The sequence below is a fragment of the Ascaphus truei genome, chromosome 6 (assembly GCF_040206685.1).
Source record: "Ascaphus truei isolate aAscTru1 chromosome 6, aAscTru1.hap1, whole genome shotgun sequence".
Taxonomy (NCBI): Eukaryota; Metazoa; Chordata; class Amphibia; order Anura; family Ascaphidae; genus Ascaphus; species Ascaphus truei.
The window spans coordinates 127,948,652-127,970,888 of NC_134488.1; the positions used below are offsets into that span (position 1 = coordinate 127,948,652).

At 44.3% G+C, this 22,237-nt stretch overlaps 1 protein-coding gene and 1 long non-coding RNA gene across 2 annotated transcripts in view; one reads left to right on the forward strand and one right to left on the reverse strand.

Moving 5' to 3' along the window:
• LOC142497880 (uncharacterized) overlaps nt 1-22,210 on the reverse strand; it is a 241,803-nt gene extending 219,593 nt beyond the window's left edge. The window contains exons 1-4 of the mRNA XM_075606279.1: nt 22,056-22,210; nt 18,968-19,084; nt 18,459-18,605; nt 13,818-13,958 (exon numbers count right to left, since the gene is read on the reverse strand). Coding sequence (XP_075462394.1) covers nt 13,818-13,958; nt 18,459-18,605; nt 18,968-19,084; nt 22,056-22,107 — 457 coding nt within the window. The 5' untranslated portion in view covers nt 22,108-22,210. The remainder of the gene's footprint in view (nt 1-13,817; nt 13,959-18,458; nt 18,606-18,967; nt 19,085-22,055) is intronic.
• Nucleotides 4,436-8,249, forward strand: LOC142497889 (uncharacterized). The gene is made up of 3 exons (XR_012802347.1): nt 4,436-4,584; nt 5,540-5,635; nt 7,973-8,249. It is a non-coding gene; the product is annotated as an uncharacterized LOC142497889 (long non-coding RNA).
• Nucleotides 22,211-22,237: the final 27 nt, after the last annotated feature.

Below are 22,237 nucleotides of genomic sequence, written 5' to 3' on the forward strand. Positions count from 1 at the left end.
AAATATAACATTACATAATTATGTTCAAGCCTTCCGCCAAATTAAGCACTTTATGGAGTTCTATTAGATAAAAAAAATACACTTTTGGATATTTCTGTAAGGCGACCTCTCATACTCATGGTATAATGTTTGTAGTTTACTAAACGCTCCTACCTTCCCCTGAGGAGACAAAGGATAAATATAGGGTGCGATGGGAAAAAAGACCTGAACGAGGAGCTACTGTAGATCCTGATAACTGGTCTGAAATCTGGGAGGTGGCTGAGAAAACTTCTAAAAACACATTAGCTAAGGAAAACACCCAGATCAAAAGAGAGTACTAGTGAAGATAGAATAGTGAGTCACGGTAAAACTTAGGCCGGGTCCCCAGTGTCACGGCGGCGCGTGCAACGGCGTGCATGCCGCATACCATATACACACCTCTTATCAGGCAGGCCCCAGTGCTTTATGTTGTGTGCGCTCACGACGCGCAATGGCACTGTGACAGGAAGGGGTAAGCAGGCTATATAATAACGGTCAAGCCAGTTTTGGTTACCCCTGCTCCATGTATAAGGGTCGTAGAGAGTTAGCTCTTGGGCCCAGTAACATTGTATTGTTGCCTTGAATTGTATTTGCAAAATGTAATAACAAATGTTTTTGGGTGTTTTTCCGTTTCCGGGTATGCAATCAGGCAGGGGTTGCTAGTGGGTGAGTTTCAAGGTTTTTTGGGGGGAGGAACCATTGACAGAATGTGTCTAGAAGGTTGGGTCCAGAGTAACTGGGTCCCCAATAAATGTACCCTGTAATCATACCTGATTCTCGGATACATGGAGGCACATTGTCCCAGCAATACTTCCCCTTGAAAACATAAGCACGACTCACCACTAGGGTACCCTGCTTCAGCACAGCCTGGAGAGGAAAATGAGGCACAGGGATAAATATGAATTCCTGTAGCTGAGGGAATTCCTAGGTTAAAGGGGGTACACAGCTAGTGCCAAGGTGACCCACAACCAGTATAAGGTCTGTGGGTGCCCAACCATGTATAAGGTTGGGGGGGACTCTGAGAGTCCAAACTGAGTCAGAGGGAAAGTGTGTGGGGAATAAGGCAGGTAGAAATAAAACCACAACATTTTTCCTTTTCTGTTCCCTGTAACCCCAAGACCTTCACCTAAAGTCCCACATAGCTGGAGGTTCCCCAAGAATCAGTGTTTATTAAAATGTACCTGTATTTCAGTGTGTTTTACATTTGAAAACGATGTCCAAACAGGCTGCCCGTGCAAACCCATAGGTAAGTCTGCTGGTAAGTCAGAGTTCAAAGCAACCACAGGATGCCCAGAGGTGTGAACGGCATTTGGTTAGCGGGGAAAGGCGGAGTACTAGGTCCGGAGATCAATGGCAGTCCTTCGGGATGCCACTTGTTCTGCCAGACTCAGGGGCGCCTGCTCAGCGGGTGGCATTGTGATCGCTGGGGGAGATGTGGCAGGCATGCGCATGTCCCTTGGCTATTTCAAATTTTCCCGCTAACCCGGCTTTTCTACCTGGCGTGGCTCTGAGAAAGTTCCCACGCGCTGATTGGCTGTCTGGACTGCTTCTATTTTGTGAATGAAGCAGAGAATACTATAAGAAGCCGGGAGCCAATCAGATTGTGTGTTCCCTTTGAGTCAGAGCCAAAAAAGCAAGGGCAGGGCTTTTCAAAGATGCTTTGTTTATAATAGCAAAGCAACCGGCTTCGATTTCAAGCCTGAAAAGCCTGCCCGCCAGAGACTAAGTCCAGCATTTTGTGCCCAAGTTCTCAAAATCGAACGTAGCGGACGCAGCTGGGATTTTATGCCGATTTGAGTTCCAGGACATTTGGGCTGTCTCACTGTCAGGAGGGTCCAAGTGCTCAGAAGAGAACGTAGCGGTGGTGTATGGAATTTTATGCCGATTTGGGTTCCAGGAGATTCCGAGCTAAGTCCCGGTCAGGGTAAAACTCTCCCATAGAGTTCCATGCACCTAGGAAAGTCTAGTTTTCAACCCCAGCCCCAAAGTAAGTGTGTCTTTTCGTCTGTATTTTGTTGAGCAAAACAAGGTAAGGAAATACATTTTAATTTATTCGACATAAATTATCTTACACACAATGTATATTATATAGATAATTTATGTCGAATAAATTAAAATGTATTTCCTTACCTTGTTTTGCTCAATTAATTATCCCGGTAAAAAGATGTAAATAAATAACCTGGTCTCCCATGTCAGGCACGTCAATTTTGTCTTACCGTGCGGCGACGCGGTCACGTGGTGTCCGGGGAGCCAATGGCAGGGCAAATAGTTTGGACCAATAGGAGCGCAAGTGGTGTAGACCAATGGCCGCACCCCCCCTGGCATGGCTGTGCCCCCTGTTTTAGCCATGCCCCCACGCCTCCCATCACTCCTTACAGACAGCAGATTGTGGCTTTTTGCTGTGCACACACCACAAGGACACCAGGCACGCGTCCAGCAGGCAACAACGGGCCCGTAGCCTTAACCTTTACTAGTGAACACACAATAAAATAATAATCCACAGATAGGTCACAGTAGAAGTGTCTATCAAACATAAACACGCCCGAACTCAAACAAATAACCACACTTACTGTAGTTAAAAAGAAAATATGTACTGTGTATCAGATAGCGGTAATAGACATAATAGTGTCAGAAACCGCGCACAGGGACTGCTGCATTCCTGGCAGACGTTTGGTTTTTAGCTGTGTTCACTGCAACATCTGACCTGATTAGCCTAGAAGATGGCACAGCCCAGAGCACTCTGGCTTCTCATCTAAATTCCTACCTGGCTGGAGCAGGTTTTGTTGCCATAGTTTCTAGTTCCTGTACCCTTGTTCCTGTCCCTGTTTTCTGCCCCTATTTAACTCCTGTTCTTTGTTTTACTAGTGTTTATGTCTTAGTGAATAAACAAGTTATTTCCTTTAGTTTGCCTTTCTCCAGTCCTTGCTTATTCCTGCTCCAGACCTGCTCTACCTTGCATCCTGTGTCCAGTGTTATCCTGTGTCCCATATCCGGTGGTATACTGTGACCTGTGGCCTGTATCCATCCTCCTCCTCTGTTCCTGCCGTCTTCAGATCCGAACTCCTGCTTCAGACTCTCCCCGTAGACCTGAAAGTATGAGATGCCCCATAAAAAAAAATGTTTTATCCACCTGGAGAGCTATGAAATAAATCCACAACCTGTTTCTGTACCCTCAGCCAGAACTTGATACCTTTCAAGAAGCAACAAATATTTTTGTTACCAAATCCCACCTGTTTATGCAGAAACACAAGGCTGCTTTCCCTACAATTTTTCAAAGTTCAACTGCTGGTTCTAAGCCTCCAAATTCAAAGATAAGTTTGCCTCTCCCTCTGTCCTCTGCAGTACCTGCTATAGCCCTTACTGGTTCTAAAGTCCTAGATGTAAAAGCAGGTTCCCCTTTCTCCGACTCTCTTGCAGTGTCTGTGGTCCTTATTACTAATTCTAAGGGGCTTATTCACTACACTTCGATAAGTTCAGTGTATTGCCGAGCGATTTTGCACGGTCTTACCGCTCTATAAAAATGTGTGCCAAAACGATTTTCACAAAGGAAAAAAAAAAATTCAAGATCACACTACTTGTTTTTATCACACTTCAACTGTTTGCTTAAACTGCAGCCTGGAAGAGCTGCATGGAGAGAGCTGCATCCCCGGGCACAGCTCTTACAGGCGATCGTGCAGTTTTAACGTAAATTTTAATAGCAGAGTGTTGGTGCCAGATAGAAAAGGGTGGTGTGGAATAAGCGCTAAAGATAAATTGATTGGTGATGAGACCTATTTAGGAATATTAACCCCTAATGTGGGCTAGGTTGCCTGGCACAAAGCTGATTGATACAAATCAGAATAAACAGTATAAACAAAAAAGGAAAGACGGGCGCCTTACAAGTCCATATGTGTGAGTCTTTAATGTCCAAATATTGTAGGAAGTGTCCAGAACTCTTCTAATCCTGTGCTTCCAGGTGATTGAGTGATGATTCGGCCGTGCGTTCCGTGATATGTGGATCAAACACAGAGAAAAATCAAAATAATGCTGGCAAATACACATATAACTGACACTACATACAATGGACACTGACAGATGACTAACAAGACAGACAAAACACACACAACACTGACAGATAAGACAGAAATTGGCAAGGCTGAAAATATAAAAAGGCTAATTTAATGCAATTAAAAAACAATAAAATTGCTAAGGTGCGGGTGACAGTGAGATCTCTGGTCCGGTGGGTTAAACCCAGGACCCTACTCACAAGATGGATGTCGTATACAGGCACAAGTAATCGACCCCAGGAAGGTGTCAGCTTGTCCTCCGGTTGCACTGGAGTGTTTGTAGATGCACTCCCGTGCTGTCCCGCGTGCGTAGGACGGATGCTCCGACACTGGGGGGCGGACCTTGCCTGGTGGAGTTTTCTTCACAAAAGTGAAGTTGATAACGTGAAGTTCTTGCTGAAAATGAAGCTTATTGGTGAAAGAGCCGGCGGCTGATAGTCCAGCGAAGGAGCAGCTGCGGTGAAGGGTCCCCCGGTGGTTAAATGCCGACGGCAACTTGGTCACAAACAAATGTCCAGAGGTGAGAGGCTTAGAAAAGTATACCAGAAAAGGCAGCAGTTTATGAGAAATGGGAGCTCCATTTAGAGTGTTGTAGCCGGTATCTACGCCATGTTTAAATTGTCCTGCGTCACGGCCCATGTGACCGCGATATTTAAACAATGCTGGGAGATACCGGCACCCCATACCAGGGCCTGTATCTCGAGAAGCAGGTGGTCCCCGAGGCTGAAATGAATGCGGTTCAGCTCAGGAGACCCCCTGATACCACATTCTGCTATTAAAATGAACATAAAAACAGGCAACGAAGGGGTTAAGCTACAGTACCTGGTTTATTGGGGGAAGAGGGGGTGGGTACTTGGCCCAGGGTGGGTGGTCAGGACTACAGTAAGTTTGCAGGAGGGTTTAACCTCTTCACTATCATAGCGGTGCTAACCCTTATGGTAATGAAGGGGTAAACCCCCCCACTACCCACCCAGGAGGTCAAACCACCCACCTTGGGCCAAGTACCCACCCCCTCTTCCCTCAATTAACATTAAAACACAACAACCCCCTTCTACCCCCCCCCCTCTACCCACAAAACCCCCCACCCCCTCCCCAAACCTCCGCCCCCCCAGACACATACAGTACAATAATGGGAAAAATGCCTAATATCCATATATGGATAATAGCGCATTTGCCCCTTAACAATAATACATTATCCAGAAAGCATAAAGTAAATAAAAGTTGAACTTACCCCTGCCAGGATTATTGTCAAATGCTTGATTTATTTATATGTAATGTGCTTTATGTTGTGTCTGTTTTTTTTTTTAACTTGCCCATTCATTGCCTTTTGGCAATCCATGCCCATATTGGTATTGGTTGTTGCCCGGGGGAGGATGGTTAACCCCTTAATTACTATAGCGATTACTAACCGCTAAAGGGATTAAGAGGTTAGTGGCCAGTAATTTGTTGTTTTATTGTAATGTTTCTGCCCACAGGGGACGTGGAGGATGCGGAGGACGAGGACGACGCGGAGGATGAGGAGGATGCAGAGGACGGAAAGGAAGACAAAGACGGCTTTCATCCTGGCAGGGGTAAGTCCAACTAATTTACTTTATGCTGGCTGGATACTGTTTTATTTTTAATGGGCAAATGCGCTGTTATCCAGATCTGGATAATATTAATTATATTGGGGATATTTATTGTATTGCACTGTAGTGTTTTTTTTAATGTGGAAAGTGCTGTTAGCCATCTTTGGTTAATAGCACTTTTACCCATTCCGGTGTAGCGTTGTAGGTACAGGGAGTGGGTGAAGGTGGTAGTTTCCCTGGGTGGGTGTTTGGGCCTTGCGGGAAGATTGGGCGAAGGGTTAACCCCTTCATTACCTTAGAGGTTGTAACTGCTAAGGTAATGAAAGGGTCAACTTCTACTGCACCCTCCCGCAAGGCCTAAACACCCACCCTATGGCAACTGCAAGCTTCACCCACTGCCTGTACCAACAACAAAGCAGTGCCTGCTATTTAGCCCCTTCATTACCTTAGCGGTAAGGTAATGAAACTGCCTGAAATTTTATTTTTGTTAAATAGAATTGACTCAGGAGTCACTGGAGCTGAAATAAATATGTGGGTCTGCTCTGGAGGCCCCCGGGGACCCTCAGATATGCCCGGAGACCCACAGGGAACCCCGGTGACCCCCGGTGACAATTCTATGCAGCAAAAATAAAAGACACTTTTAGCACCACCCTTTAGCTGGTGAGAAAAGATTGCAAGTTTTTATATATGCATATCGGAGTTTAGTGAATAGCAGTTTCAGGGGAAAAAATCGATTTTGCGCATTTTTTGGCTTATCGCAATACTTGTTATAGTTAAAGTGATATAGTTCTATAAAAAGCCATTATAGTGCGATATTGACCTGTTGTCTGAGCTTCTGTAAAAGCTACACATGCAATATCGCACTAAAAGGGCACTTATAGTGCTATAATGCACTTATCGAAGTTTAGTGAATAAGTCCCCCAAAGTTTCTGGACATGTGAGCTTGTGAAACCCTTTGTAGAGTAAAACAGATGTATGCTGCACACCAAAAAGGAAATGATCGATATAGTCACCGGTGCAAACCAGAAACTATTTATTCAGACATTTTTCGATGTGACGTTTCGGCAGATACAACTGCCTTTTCCAAGTTTGGCTGGCGGGCATTTGTATCTGCCGAAACGTCACCTCAAAAATTGTCTGAATAAATAGTTTTGCAGAAATCCGTAGTGCTGTGCTTTCATTCTGGTTTGCAAACCCTTTGTACAGCCCACATCTTGAGAAATGGGTATTGCTGGTATCAGAATGGGGGGGGGGTTAGGTGCGGGGACATAGGAAAGAGTGGCTGGAAGCGGAGATCAGGCGGAAAGGTCATCAACCCGAAAAGTAGAGCAGTTGCTGCTTCCCCAGCCTGAGCGGCACCAGGCCAGCAGTGGATATCCTGCCAGCAGGGGGAAGCCATTGCCGAGCCCCCGCTTGTAGGTGCTGCTCCCATTGGCCATTTGTATTTCCCTCCAAAGTTCTTTAACTTTCTCTGCCCCATACCCAGCTCTGATTTGCCAATGCAGATGATCCGTAGTGTTCTAATTAATTCCCCAGCAGCATCCACGCTGTGATTGGTCTCCAGCCCTTCTACCATGATTTCCTATGGTAGTGGTGAATCTATGAAAAGGGAACTTGTCCAGCATTCTAGAGTCTCCAGTGAGAAGTTTGAAGTGTGCGTCTGCTTGATTCCCATTTTTCCGGGTTGTGATGTCATGCAACATGTCACAGAGAGGTCCGCCATTCGTAACATTCATCATAGCCATGGCAACTTTGAAAGTACAGAAGGATTACAACTGTGCTAAATAATGCAGTTCATGAGAATATTATTACAAATAAATAGTGTCCATTTTGGATTAAGAGTGGCCAGTAATGGAAGAACCATATTCATGTATGTCTGATATAAAATACAGTGCAATGTTATCAAAATGTGTATGAGCAGTCCTGTTGCTTGGGAAAACAGAAAAAATACTGTGCGCTACTACCTAACTAACTAACCTAAAAATATAATGTATGAATATATATAATATACAGTGCAGTGACTAAACCATATAAATATGTGGAAAAGAATAAACCACAACTCCCACAGTGAGGTATATAGAAAATAAATAAATGATATCACATAACCGTGTTGCTGTTAAGGGCGTCTGCTGCTATAAACACAGGGGGTGGCTCAGCACCCCACACACTCTAAGAAACAAAAGGGAAGGGAAGGGAAGAAGTTTTTCATAAACGAAACGCGTAGGAGTGGGCGCATTCCTTATTTATTCTCTATATACCCACTGTGGTATTTCCATATCATACTGTATGTTCGGGACTTGTTGCCGTTTCAACACTTGTTGCTGTTTTGGCGCCATCTAGCGCGACGCGACTCAGACACCAACAGACGCCATTTGATGACGTCAGACGCCACCGTGGACTTGTCCGGAAGTTTAGGTACTCCTCTGAAGCTGCAGTGATACCGCCAGGGACTGAGAGGGATCTCCAACAGCGAGCTGACCCACACGACCCTGTGCTCCTGCTACCAGAGGAAAGATCTTCAAGTCTTGCATCGTGACTGTGATCTGCTGTCTACAGATGGGTAACATGTCCCAAACATGTCATGCTGTGTGATTATCTAATTGATGTACGTGCAATACTCACCCTTTAATTATAAATTGCTTTTTCAAATATACTACACTATGAGGTCTTTGTTTTGCGCTGTTCTTTTTCTTTTTTTCTGTACTAGCTTGGAGTGCTGAGCCTTCCATTTGAACAGCTGCATCAAACCTCACCCCTATAAGGTCGTATTAACTTTTTTGCTTTAGAATCACATCACTTATTTTTTCCATATATGAGCGCAGATTTTTGTTACTTCACCTTATCCTTGGGTGCACATGTGTACATGAAGGGAGAATAATAATATTACTGACATGTAAAACATCAGCGATTCTCAGCCTGTGTTCTGTGGAACCCACAGGGTTCAGTGGCAGGTAACCCAAGGTACCCTGAGGAATATTTGGTAATGGCAGATGTTTTACTTTTCATAATACAATCAATATACAGTAGAAATCTGTTAATATAAATAGCCTGGCAAAGGCTACAGTAACTATAATATTTTGGCAGTGCAGCTGCTTATACAGGATCAAAGTGTGTGTTTGTGTTTCCCAACCTCCCAATCACCCCCTCCCCCCAAACTTACCTGCATCCTCCGCAGGCCTTTCCGTGGGCTACTGGTGGCAGCAAGGCCCACAGGTGAACGTCTGAAGGACCACCCTCCGTGAGCCATCAGCAGCCCCTCGAAAGCCCCCCACATCCTTTGTGAAAGCACCTGCATGGGCTGTCTGAAGATCCCTCCTTGAACCTCCAGGATTCAGCCCTCAAGGTAATCTCCCCCTGGCTAATAGTCCTATTCCTATTACACTCCTCTTTCCATATCTTACCCCTCCCCCTGCTCCACAACTTATCCCCTACAAGGCCCATACTTTTCCTTCTCCCCCCAGATCTATAACTTTCCTCCTCCCCCTATGGCCATACCTTTCCTCCTCCCCTCAGGCCCATACTTTTCCTCCATCACTCCCCTACCCCAGATCAATAACTTTCCACACCTCCCCAAGACCCATACATTTCCTTCCCCCCAAGCCCATACCTTCAACTCCCCACCTCCTGACCCATAACACCCAGGCCCATATCTTCAACTCCCCACCCACAGGCCTATATCTGCCCCCCCAGGCCCATTCCTTCTACCCTCCCAGGCCGGCCATACTTTCTACCCTCCGAGGCCCATACCTTCTACCCTCCCAGGTCCATACCTTCTACCCTCCCAGGCCCAAACCTTCTACTCTCCCAGGCCCATGCCTTCTCCCCTCCAGGCATATACCTTCTTCCCCCATAGGAATGTTAAGTGGCCGGCGCATCAAAAACAGATCAGTCCCATAGAAACATGTGTATCCCCCTGGACCGCTGCACTGTGACTAATCATTAATACAGCATCCCTTGCAGATACACCTTGATAAAGGGCATACGGCCCGAAACGCGTTGGTGTGGTGCTTTTTGATGCTGTCTGGGGTGATGTTTGATCTATTTATGGAATAAACTTTTTTATTGTACTTGTGAGCCTCCTCCTGCTTTTTTGGCAGTGTGCTGCCCTTTTTTTGCTTTTTCTGTTTCTTCCCCCACAGGACCACACTTTCTACCCTTCCCCCCCCCCCCAAGGGCCATACCTTCTACCCACCCAGGCCCATAATCTCCTCCTAGCTGCTAGTTCTATACCCTTACACTTCTCAGTCCATACCTTGCTCCAGCCCATAAATTACCCCCACACCAGGCCTATATCTTTCCTTCTCCCCCCATGCCCATACCTTTCCACCTCTCTGCCCAGGTCCATACCTATACACACACCCAGGCCCATACTCCCCCCCTCTCCCCCAGGCCTATATCTTTCCTTCTCCCCCCATGCCCATACCTTTCCACCTCTCCACCCAGGTTCATACCCATACACACACCCCCAGGCCCATACACTGCCCCCTCCCCCAGGCCTATATATTTAATTCCCCTCCCAGGCCCACACGTTTCCTTCCTTGCAGACCTGTATCTAACAAGTTTTGAGGTAACTTAATACAAATATTAAAATAAACAGATTGCATTGTAATATAATATTTATTTTTTCAGTCTTACAATAACACAAGAGAACATTTAAGTAAAAGTTATGTCAGAAAAGTTATTTAAAAAATGTTTGTCCTGGACCCCAAGATTTCTGTTGGCGCCCCTGCTCACAATACATTTTAAAGCTGTTCCACAGTTCTTACAATGTTGAAAATAACTTATATAAAATAATTCAAGTTAAAGTCTATATATGTTTGTAATCACAAGAATTAATTGCAGTTGAAATAGCAAACAATCTGAATCCATATACACATGTACACAGAAACACCTAATAATCTGAATCTATATGTACACAGAAACATCTAATAATCTGAATCTATATGTACACAGAAACACCTAATAATCTGAATCTATATGTACACAGAAACATCTAATAATCTGAATCTATATGTACACAGAAACATCTAATAATCTGAATCTATATGTACACAGAAACATCTAATAATCTGAATCTATATGTACACAGAAAATAAATCAATATAAGTAAGTTTTATAATATCTATTGTAAGTCCAAATAAAAAAAAAAGTTTCACCGACAGTAATACAGAAGTTCTCATACACTCTGCATTACGTAAACGGGGGGATTAATCCTATAGGCTTCTTTAGGATTGTACTAAGATAAGAGTTTCATCAGCAGAAGAGCAACAGCTGGAAAGAAAAAGCCTTGGTGGAGACCAATATTTCCATTGGAGCATTTAGCTTTCAGCTCTGTGTTTATACCACCGCTGCTCGCAGATTGGCTACCGATGTTGCAGATACTTTCAGTGGCACAACCACGTATGGCCACTGTGCTTGATATGGATCCTAAGGAGAGAAACATGAGTAAATACAGTGTAACTATAGAGAAATGCATTTACAGTACAGTATTCTTGCAGTTGAACCTCAGTGGAGTGAGCAGGGTGAGTATATCTGATCCATGCTGCTCACTGCTTGTATTATTCTACACTGAGGTTACTGAGTAATTACACACTACAAATAAAACACGAGTGTTACTCTGATTATAAGGCACAGTGACAGTTTGTACTCATGAGTTTTACTGCACATTGTAACTGTTCTTTTTCTCCCAGCATTACAATTACATTGTACAGTAAGGTCACAGCATAAGTGCTACTTACTACACTGGGGTTACATTGTAATAACTCTGCATATACAATCTTCACTACATCATCTACAGTTAGAAGTATTCATTTTTAAAAGTGGCCAGATTAAAAGTTAAGTGCAGAAAAATATTACTTTGACTGACCGCACTGACTTGTCCATACAAACTGGACATCACCTAACACATATTACACTGGAACTACAGTATGTATAGTAATAAGGCTGCATTTTATGTTTTAGAATTGCACCAAAATATAAGACTCTGCCCTGCATACCAGTAAAGTAATATTAGGCTACACAGTTACAGTATACAAAGCAAATAAACTATAAATTAATTATAAGGTTTGTTATAAGTGTAGCCCTGGTAAGAAAATTGGGCTTTATGTCTTTCTCCGACTGGTAAAAGCCCTGGTAACGGCAGGCTGCCAGTAGCTATCATGGGTTTCCCCCACTTGAAGCGCTGCTCTGAGTAGTGGAGGTAGGCCACCTGACTCTGTGTCTAAGACAAGAGACATAGTGGAGGGTCCTGCCAAAGTCATAAATGGCAGTGCACAGCCTATTTAGCCAGTTCTGTGTTCAGTTCCAGTGTGATTAGTTATAGGTGCATAAGTGCACAGTTGAAGGAGCTCAGGCAGGCCCTGAGTAGAACTGAGAGAGCTATAGGTGGACCAGTGCCTCTCACCCAGACCAGTGCCTCTCACCCTGCATAAGGGGCGAGAGAAGAGCTAGCCCCACCCTGAGCGCCCGCGGCTTGGGGTGGTGGTAGGGACACAGTGATCCAGAGAGCCCATCCTGAAGGTGTGCATTCTGGTGGGAGAGAAGACCCTGTACATGATATACAGTGTGCTGCTGTTGTTGCTGTTACTGGTCTGCTGTGAACAATAAAGAGCTGCTGCTGCTTTTAACAAAGACTGATTGAGACTGGAATCTCTCATCCCTGTGTGGGAGTTCTCTGTAAGGGTTCCACCCCATATCCCTGGGGCTTCACAGAGATGGTGCCGTTGCACCACTGAGACCAGATGAAGGCATGAACCCCAGAAACCTGTGCCTGTCCTCCCCCACACCATCGCAGGAGACTCAGGCCCTCCTGTTGCCAGCAGGTATGCACCACACTCAGGAGTAGGAAACAGAAATAAACTCCCAGGCGCTTCCTTAATACAGTGCCACAGCACCACCCAGTGGTGAAAAAATATAACAAGGAAATACAAGAAAGGGAAAATATGCAATATAAATAAGGTAACAACAGTAAAATATATATAATCAAAGGACCACTCAACCTTAAGAGGAAAGAGCCACAATCCTTTAGAGAACAGAAAACGCAAGGGATAAGGGAGTGTGTCCTAGATTTGACCAATGGTTTTCTGCAGCAGCTTCAGATGATGAACTGCCTGTAGCCTAGCTAGAGCTGGTGGGGAAGAAAAACGGGAGGGGGAGGGGGGGGGGGGGGAGACAAAGAAGGGGCTGATGGTGTAGTAATATAAAACACCTTTAATAAATGACACATAAAAAAGCCCCCCTGAGGGCGTACTCACACTCTGTACTGCCACTCAGGGCACATAAGGGTATCTTTACAGCCAATGCTGTCCGGTGTGCGTCTCCTCCATCTCTGGCAGTCTCTGACGGTCCCCACACGCGGCCGCTGGGGTTCGCGATCAACCGGGAACGGATTGCCTCCTCCTCTTCCACTCAACACGTTTCGGAAGATAGGGTTAACTTGTTCGTCAGGCTTTGTCATGTGTCTTTTATTAAAGGTGTTTTATATTACTAGACCATCAGCCCCTTCTTTGTCTCCTCCCCCCCCTTCCCGTTTTTCTTCCCCACCAGCTCTAGCTCATCTGACGCTGCTGCAGAACACATTTGGTCAAATCTAGGACACACTCCCTCATCCCTTGCGTTTTATGCACCACACTCAGACATGTAGCCAGACCTTAGCACACCCTAGGGGGTCCGATCTGCGACCTTTGGAGATGTCAGATGCTAATAACACCTATACCTACTGAGTATTGTGCAGAATTTGAAGATGTTTAATGAACAAAATCTCCATTTGCAGTGTTACTAATACTGTGTAACAGTGACGCAGGGAGTGGGGCAGCTAGAATGAGACATAGGGTAGCGTTTCTGTGCATTATATAGTGAGGCAGTGAGCCAGATTGGGATTGTGTTATTATGCTGAGGGTGTAATCCTAAATAAAGAAGAGGACAATGTTTTTGCAGTAAAGTAAGCAGTGGGAAATATCTGTGACGTTTGATTACTTAGATTGTAAGCTCTCTGGGGCAAGAATCTCATTTCCTATTGGCTGATTTTATATTTGTTTGAATGATGCATTACTGTATATTTCCCTGTATTGTCTCTTTTGTAAAGTGCTGTGTACATTGTCGGTGCAATATACAGAAATTATAGTGACACTGATAAATGCGTGTGCAGTAAGTGAATATCTGTGCAATGTGAATATAGTGGAATTACCTGATATTTTTGTAGATTGGAGAAGACACATCTTCTCATCCCCAGTGCACTCTATGGTATCCGAAGTGTAACAGTAATCAGAGTTTGCGGAGATGCAGGTTCGGCACGTCACTCCATTCTTTATATTGTTATTAGCTGGCACTTTAAGTGAGGAAGAGGAAGAGAATCAGATGCCATGAATATTCCAGTCTGCCTTTATTTTGTGAGCACTTCATGGGCAGGATAATTACGCATCATGAACAAAACACTGTTGATGAACAAAACAGTGTTCTACCATAAGGCAACTTCGGTGCTGGTATACAGTACATTATTAGCCGATTCAAATACATTGGTGTCTTCCTGCACCAGAAGGCGTCTCATGTCAGAAGACAGATTATTGCATACCCTTCTCTGTCCCTGAAGAGGTTAAAGTGCTTTGTAGAGGTATGAGCACTCAGTGAGAAGTTGAGCTCAAAGTTTTGCTGTGACAGTGGTGCTATCCATCAGCGGGTTTAGCTTATTCCAGTCACTGGGTGCCTCAGGCTTGTCAGTATAGTTCTTATGGAAAGCCTCTTACAAAGTGAGGGATGTGACTCATTAAATATACTTTGCATAACACCAGAGTACCTCAGGGCTGCTCTTTCTTCAGCACAGGCAGTTCTCCCTAACATTTGGTTGGACGTTTCAAGGGAAATATAATGGAAGTCTTCACCCCCCACAACCAATACGGAATTGTGAATCCTTTCTGTGGCAATGTTAAAATCCAGAACCCGCAGGACAGATTTTCAGTGACAGAAAAAAAATCAGGGCCCAATGAATTTAATGGTGGAAATCAATGTATCTGTTCATATTTTTTAGTACTCAATCTGCAGATGGATTTTGGTGTTGGAATCGGATTTGATCTAAAAAATCCAGGAAAATCCAGGAAGGGGATTCAAACCAGTCTGCCCATCTCTACTAATTACCCAGTCCCACTAGCACACTGATTTAGTGTCACATTTAATTCCTCCCTATACTTGTCTTCTCACATTCTTATACTTGCAACACACTGCTGTTTCTTGCTGCAAAACATACAAGTTACTCTACTCCTTCTCTGTTATTCTACTGGTAACATTCTTGTCCATACTCTTATACTTCCTTATCTTAATTACCATAATCTGAGCCACGAACAGAAATATTTGGGCCCAGCCAGGACCACAAAAAGGGGGGTGAAACCCGGAAACAACTGTTATAGTGAGTGGGGGGGCCTGGCCGGTGCTGAAGTTTGGGTCTGGACAAAGGTCGGGCCCTTGATCTGCATCCCGTGCCGGGCCCCTGATCTCGCCCCCCACTGCTGGCAGAATCCATTTGCGGAATATAAAAAATCAGTCCGGATTGTAATCAATGGCGAATTTGAATGAATATGGCCGAATGTTTAAGTATTTCAGCCGCATGCCAATTTTGTGTGTGTGCGGAACGGGTTTTGTCAAAATAATCCGCGGAGTCTCGGGAAACGCATTTTGAGAGTTTCGCCCATTTGCAAAATACTGTAATAAAATAAAAGCAGCAATCTTTAAATAGGACTCAGTCCGAAGGTCTCCTTGTTAGGAATACACAACACTGTGCAGTGTGAAAACAGTATATCCTAGTGTAGTGAGACATGGAACAATGTTTATACAGTAACATTACAATGATCCCAACGGCAATGAGTTTCTGTGCAACATAACTATTGTGTAACGAACCAGGGAGGTGAGGAATTGGCATGGTAAAGAATAGTAAGAAAACCCCATATTGAAATTACCTGGTATGACGATGGGGGGTACCTTCATAATAAAGGTGAAGCCCTGCTAGTTACCCCTAAAAACCGTGGGACTATGTGTGTGTTTTGTACCTCTTATCCATCATAGATACAGAACTAGGACTTCGGGAGCGGGACTCTAATAGTGTATACTGGAGGGCAAAAAGCATAAAAATGTGTCTAAAATGTTTTGGGGCAACAATACCAGTCGTCCCATAATTTTACCCGCAAATCACGTCTGATTTGCAGGTACACGTATGCACATTAATACCCATATTTTTCCCCCATGAAATATTGTTTTCCCTAGCCAGCAAATCTAAGATTTGTCATCTAAAACCCCGAGCCCAAGTTAGATAAATAAATGTGTTTAAACTGTGTATTCATCTCTATGAAACACAAGAGAAGGGGGATGGTCCCCGCTCAGCCTATTTTATGAATAGTGTATTGAAGGGGTTCACATAGGGAAAAATATATTGTCAAAAAAAATAGTGCACTCAACCTAACATAATAATATAATATAACAAGTAGACTCAGTTGTAAACTTAGTCAATTTACAACTGAGTCTAATTGTTATATTATATTATTATGTTAGTTTGAGTGCACTATTTTAGGGATTCTTCCTCCTTTTTTGCCTGTTCATCTCTATGATGGCAGCTGTGGTATTTCGATTTGCCAGAATATCTGCATAGAGATGTTGGATCAAAGGGTAGGATGGGAGTAGCGAGGTGTCGGGCCATTTGGTTGAGCGGGGAAGGGCGGAGAAATTTGTACAGAAACAAGGCTCTCCACAGGGGAGACTCTTTGTTCTCTGAGACACTGTGCAGCCTACCGAGCAGGAGGTATGGGGCTGGCAAGTGGAAATCATTGCTCGTAGGCACGGTTTCCATTGGCCAGTTCGAATTTCCCGCTCGCTAGCTACCTGAGCCCCATGGTTCGCCCCCTCCTCTGAAGAATGCAACCAGCCAAGCCTCCCGCTTGTGAGTGGGGATTAAATATGATCCGTACACTGGTTGGTCTATATAAGGGGACTGGCCGATCAGAGAACTAGACCATCTTGTTTATTCCTAGGCTTGGTCCGTGAAACAAAGGCAGGCTTTTCAAAGGTACTTTGCTCATGTAGTCAGGTCCCCTCTGGGTCCCCCTTATCTCTGATGTGGCTGCAGGGAAGGGGGAAGGCTCCAGCTGGCTGCGGGAGTGTTGAGGCAGGAGGGCTGGTGATCCGGTTGTTGGAGCTCCGCGGCGGAACGCCGCTAAGGGCACTGCCATCTTGGGTCCTTCGCGCATGCGCAGTGTGTATCTCGTGAATGCGCAGTATGTATTGCAGCGGCCATTAGGTAGAGAGGCTCCACATAGGGACTACATGTCCCAGCAACCCCAGGGGCTGCTAACCACATGGTGCGCTACAGCCAATAAGGCTGGAGGATACATTAGGGCTCAGGATTAGATACATTAAGCACACCTGGCACCAGGTTTCAGTCAACAGCTGGACAGAGAAGGGTGAAGTAATATCTCAGGTGCTAGTGGCCCTGAGACTAGGCCTAGAGTTCCCCTTCAGGCCCCAGCTAGGCCCTGACTCACCATCAGCTTGTGGGGGCATTAGGGAAAGGACCTTCAGAATGGGACACGTTACCCATTAGCCTAATATTGTTAGGGACAAAGCAAAAATGCCGTGCAGTGACGTGCGACCTGTGGTCTGGGACCAGACCACAACCGCAAGTGAGAGACTCTTAAAGGTGAGACACTCCAATGGGAGTTCCCCCCATGCAGAGGTGGACGTCTTCATTGCATCAGATGGATCCTCTCATCAGTCGGCGGTAACCGGGTGTTGGAGCACCCAGCAGGTATCCATCTCTAAAAGTGCACCAATGGCCACACACATTCTGTGGGTACCGCTACCACAAACTTTAGGGTGGGATTGGCTCTGTGGACACTGGGTGGTTAGGTGCCAGGGCACCTCAGTACTTTGGGGGAACCTCACCAGGGCATGGATAAGGTGGTGGTTGGAAAGCGGGGTCACGGGGTGGGTTCGGTCATGCGTGGCCTGTACAGTACTTGTTGTGTAGTTATTCACTAAGTTGCATGTTCAGTAAATAATCTTTACCATAACTGTGTGTGTATTTACTATTGTATTGCCTTGGGAGGGCTATCCTACTGTATTGGGATCCTTTTCAGGTGAGGTCACCAAATAAAATCAGGTACACCCAGGGCTCCCTGCAGCGGAGGATCTGGCCTCCTGAGAGTCAATCAGGTAACGCACCACACGTAGTTTCCCTAGACATGGGGGAAAGGGGGCTACACTCGCAATAGCAACGCACTAGGCAATGAGATGGCGGAGAATCCTAGCCAAGCTGAGGACAAGTGCTATGAACGTGGCCAAGGTATGATATGAACAAAGACCCATTCAGCGGGGTAAGCCAGGTATCTATCCTACCATGATGTTCCTGGATGTGGAGTGGACAGGGTAAGCCTTCCTGAAGCAGGCGCCCTGCACTTAGTGAGGCTAGAGTCCCACTAGACCCCAGTTAAGCGTGTATTCCCTGTATTTTGTGTACCATTGTATGACTGCTGGTTTTAGCAGAATAAACCGCATTTTATTCCACTATTGTGTCCTTCATAGTGAATTGATTCAGAAGGAAAAAGGTGTTAAAAGTACTGGTCTCCTGTGTCACCTGGTATAATCCTACAGGAAATAAAACAGTGAGGTACAGGGTTATTTATACAGATGTGACTTTGCATGGTGACATGCTCTGGTGTGTAAAAGTAAAATGTATCTAAAGACAGGTGGTGTAAGTAACACAGAAGGGAAGATAGAAATACAATCTGGCACAGATAGATTATTGAGGTAGCACAGACAGTTAGGTAAATAATGACACAGAGGCACTTACAGGTGGGCATGGAAGGAGTGCAGTCATCGGTGGTACAACAGGAACTGCCCATCTGGGATTTGTATGTAGGAAGGGTAATACTCCCATTTATTCCACACTTGCTTTTTGACTCACAAGTTCTGGTAAAGATTTTAGTTTCTATTCCGCCTGTAGATATGAAAAGAGTATTCTTATTAATTGACCAAAATAGATACAGCAAATAACTTTGGCAGTGAGAGGGTTAATCACTTATTGCACAAGATAAATGTTAACACACAGAATAATGGCGATCTATTTATATAATGTGGCCCTGGCTATTTCCTCAGACCTGTGTTATGTATCTGATTATTATTCTGTCACAGGGCTGCGAGACCGCTCCTCTTTCTCAGAGAGATCTCCCTGTAACTTAACATGTTCTGTCTCTTTCACTCTCCCACTGACAGATATGAAATGCATATAACTTTCTTACCTCTGCAATAAAAGAACCTCACTAGTACATTCAAGTCATTGACATACAGTATACAACATACCTGCTGTGAGCACTGTGTATGAAGACACGCAAACATGATCAGCAGGGCAGGTTATAGAGGGGCCTGTGCAGGATGTATCAGTGGAACCCACACACTCTGTACATGATAGAGAATAACCTGAAAGATAAATACATTGTCATTAGTTGAAGGCATCATTAACTTCACTGGCTGAACTTTCTTTAGTATATACAATACTGGTAACTATACAGAGAGACTGATCAAATGTTACATCCATTTGTCTTACTATTTTCCCAACTAGCGATTGGTGAATGTGTCAAAATTCAATCAGCAAACTTTCCCATTTCTTTGCAAACTCTCGAAAATTTGTTTAAACGTGTTATTAAAAATGTGCATTAAATATGCCAATTTGTCACTTAAATATAGTTTGCATATTTTGTTGCAAGTCTCATATTCTTACAGCATTCTTAGAAAATATATGACCTATGGTGTGTGGGGGGGGGGGGAGGGTTATAGGAGGGTAAAGGTTTACTAGTGTAACGGGTATTCCCCCCCCCCCAATCGCAGATATAGTGTGGGGGTGCAGAGAACATACAATGTTACCAGGTGTGGTGTTTTACCTGTTGGCTACAGTCCCACCCCCTCCCAACACTGCCCACAATTTTCAATTTAGCCCAGTATCTGAAGAGGAGATTACACAAGCGCTCCTCAAACTAAAACTAAGCAGCCAATGTGGACCCGACTTACTACAATCTAGGTTCCTACGACTTGGTGCCCCAGCCATTGCCAAACCAATTGTGTCCATAGTCAACTCTATCCTGTCTGCAGGCCATATCCCTAAGACCTGGAAAACTGCCAGAGTTGTCCCAATCTTCAAAAGTGGGGACAAAAACACTGTCTCAAACTACAGGCCAATCTCACTTCTCCCAATTTTATCCAAAGTTATGGAAAAATGTGTCCACTCCCAATTAAGTGATTTCTACACCAAGACAAAGTTCCCTAGCCAATTCCAGTCTGGGTTTCGTCCCAAACACTCCACCGTAACTACCCTGCTAAAAGTTTGCAATGAAATCCAGTGTGGAATGTAACGGGGACAACTTACTGGTGCAGTATTCCTAGATTTTGCAAAGGCTTTTGACACAGTTGATCATGTTATCTTGCTTAACAAACTCCAGTGCTCTGGAATAGGGAAACATGCTTTAAACTGGTTTCTGTCCTACCTATCAGGAAGATCCCAACATGTGTCCATCTCAGGCTCTAACTCCAACCCCCTGGATATCACCTGTGGTGTCCCGCAAGGCTCTGTTCTGGGGCCCCTACTCTTCTCAGTGTTCATTAATGATCTTCCCACAGCTTGTAAGGAAGTCTCAATACACATGTATGCAGATGACACAATCCTATATGCACACAGCCATAGCCTCTCTGACCTTCAACACATACTTCAGTCTGACTTTTTGAGACTCGAAAAATGGATTTCCCAAAACAAACTGTTTTTAAACACTGACAAGACTGCAACAATGGTATTTGGGACCAAGACTAAATTTGTAAAGCTTCCAGTGACTGAGCTCCTGATTAGAACCAACGCTAACACCACCCTAACACCTGTCACTAGTTTTAAATACCTGGGCTTATGGTTTGACTCCCACTTAACATTCGGGATGCACATTGATACCCTGACAACCAAGACCTATGCCAAACTAGGGGTACTTTACAGGAACAAATCCTCCTTAAGTCTCCTGGTCAGAAAGCGTATTGCACAGCAGATGCTAATGCCAATTATTGACTATGGAAACATAGTATATGGCTCGGCTCCATAAACCCACCTTAGCAAACTTGACACCCTCTACAATTCAATTTGTCGTTTTGTTCTCCAATGCAACTGCAACACACATAACTGCGAAATGCTCAAAGAACTAGATTGGTCATCACTAGAGTCTAGGCGCAAAGTTCACCTTTCCTGTCTCACCCTCAAATACTTTCTGGGCAAGCTACCCAGCTACCTGAACAAGCTCCTCACCCCTACCACATGCAGCACCTATCACCTGAGATCAGACTCCAAAAGACTATTCATGGTCCCAAGACTCAACAAAGTATCCGGACGTTCCTCCTTCTCCTTCCGTGCACCCCAAAACTGGAACAACCTACCAGAGACTCTCATATCCACCACCAGCTTAAGTTCTTTCAAATCTAAGGCTGTCTCACACTTTAATCTGGTCTGTAACTGTTTCATACGCTCATAATATATATTTTCTTTAACTGTGCACGCAATGTCTTGTATATAATGTATACCTTGTTCATTTATGTAACTGTACTTGTAACCATGTATTATTTGTTTTACTCTGTGCCCAGGACATACTTGAAAACGAGAGGTAACTCTCAATGTATTACTTCCTGGTAAAATATTTTATAAATAAATAAATCTCTTGGAAACAACACCTTCGGGATTATTTATTGAGTGTTTAGCTGTTAAAGCAGAGCGTCAAATGTATTAAAGATAAAGGGTGCTATTTATCAAATGTCCCCATGCTGCTATACTGATGCAAAATACATCATAACAATATCTACAGATACAGTATCTGTATTTAAGACGTCTCCCTCACCTGTCAATCTCGTCCACCATTACCTGTAACTCGTGTTGGTTCTTGTTTCATGGTTTTGGTTTATGATGCAAATAAAACTAACCTTTTCACTGCTGGTGTGATCTTTAATGAATGTGTTGCATCCCGGTAACAGGACTGGCTCTTACATTCCTTTCCATAACATGGTTAATAACTCACTTGTATCCTGAGATACACTGTACAGTTATATATTTTATGCCTTTATGCACATTCATGTATAATTATCTCCTATACATTGTAATGGAGGGAATGTGTTAGCCACGGCTGTTCAATGCTCCCTACATATAACATACTACTCTTGTTATTATGTCAGAAAATGCTAATCTCAGATTATAAAATAATATTGTGGCCAACTCGATGGTTGCAAGGAGCAAAAACCATACTTCTTAAGTGCAGCTCCAACAACAAAGAGATTAACTACGTATTTTATATACTGCTTACTAGTAATTTATCCTCTTTGAAAGAAAATTCAGGCACAGTAGCACGTCCCTTCTTAGTAGAACCAGACTTACCTGTCGCTACAAGAGCTGAGAGGACACAGAGAACTTGCAGAAGAGATCTCATTATGAGAGGATTCCCGGACAGGTCAGTGCAGATAGGTGTGATATTAATGCAGCCAGAGACCTCAATGTAACACTCTAGTCAGAGGTTCTTTTATTTATACCTTAGGTAAATAAGGCGGGGCAGGGAATGA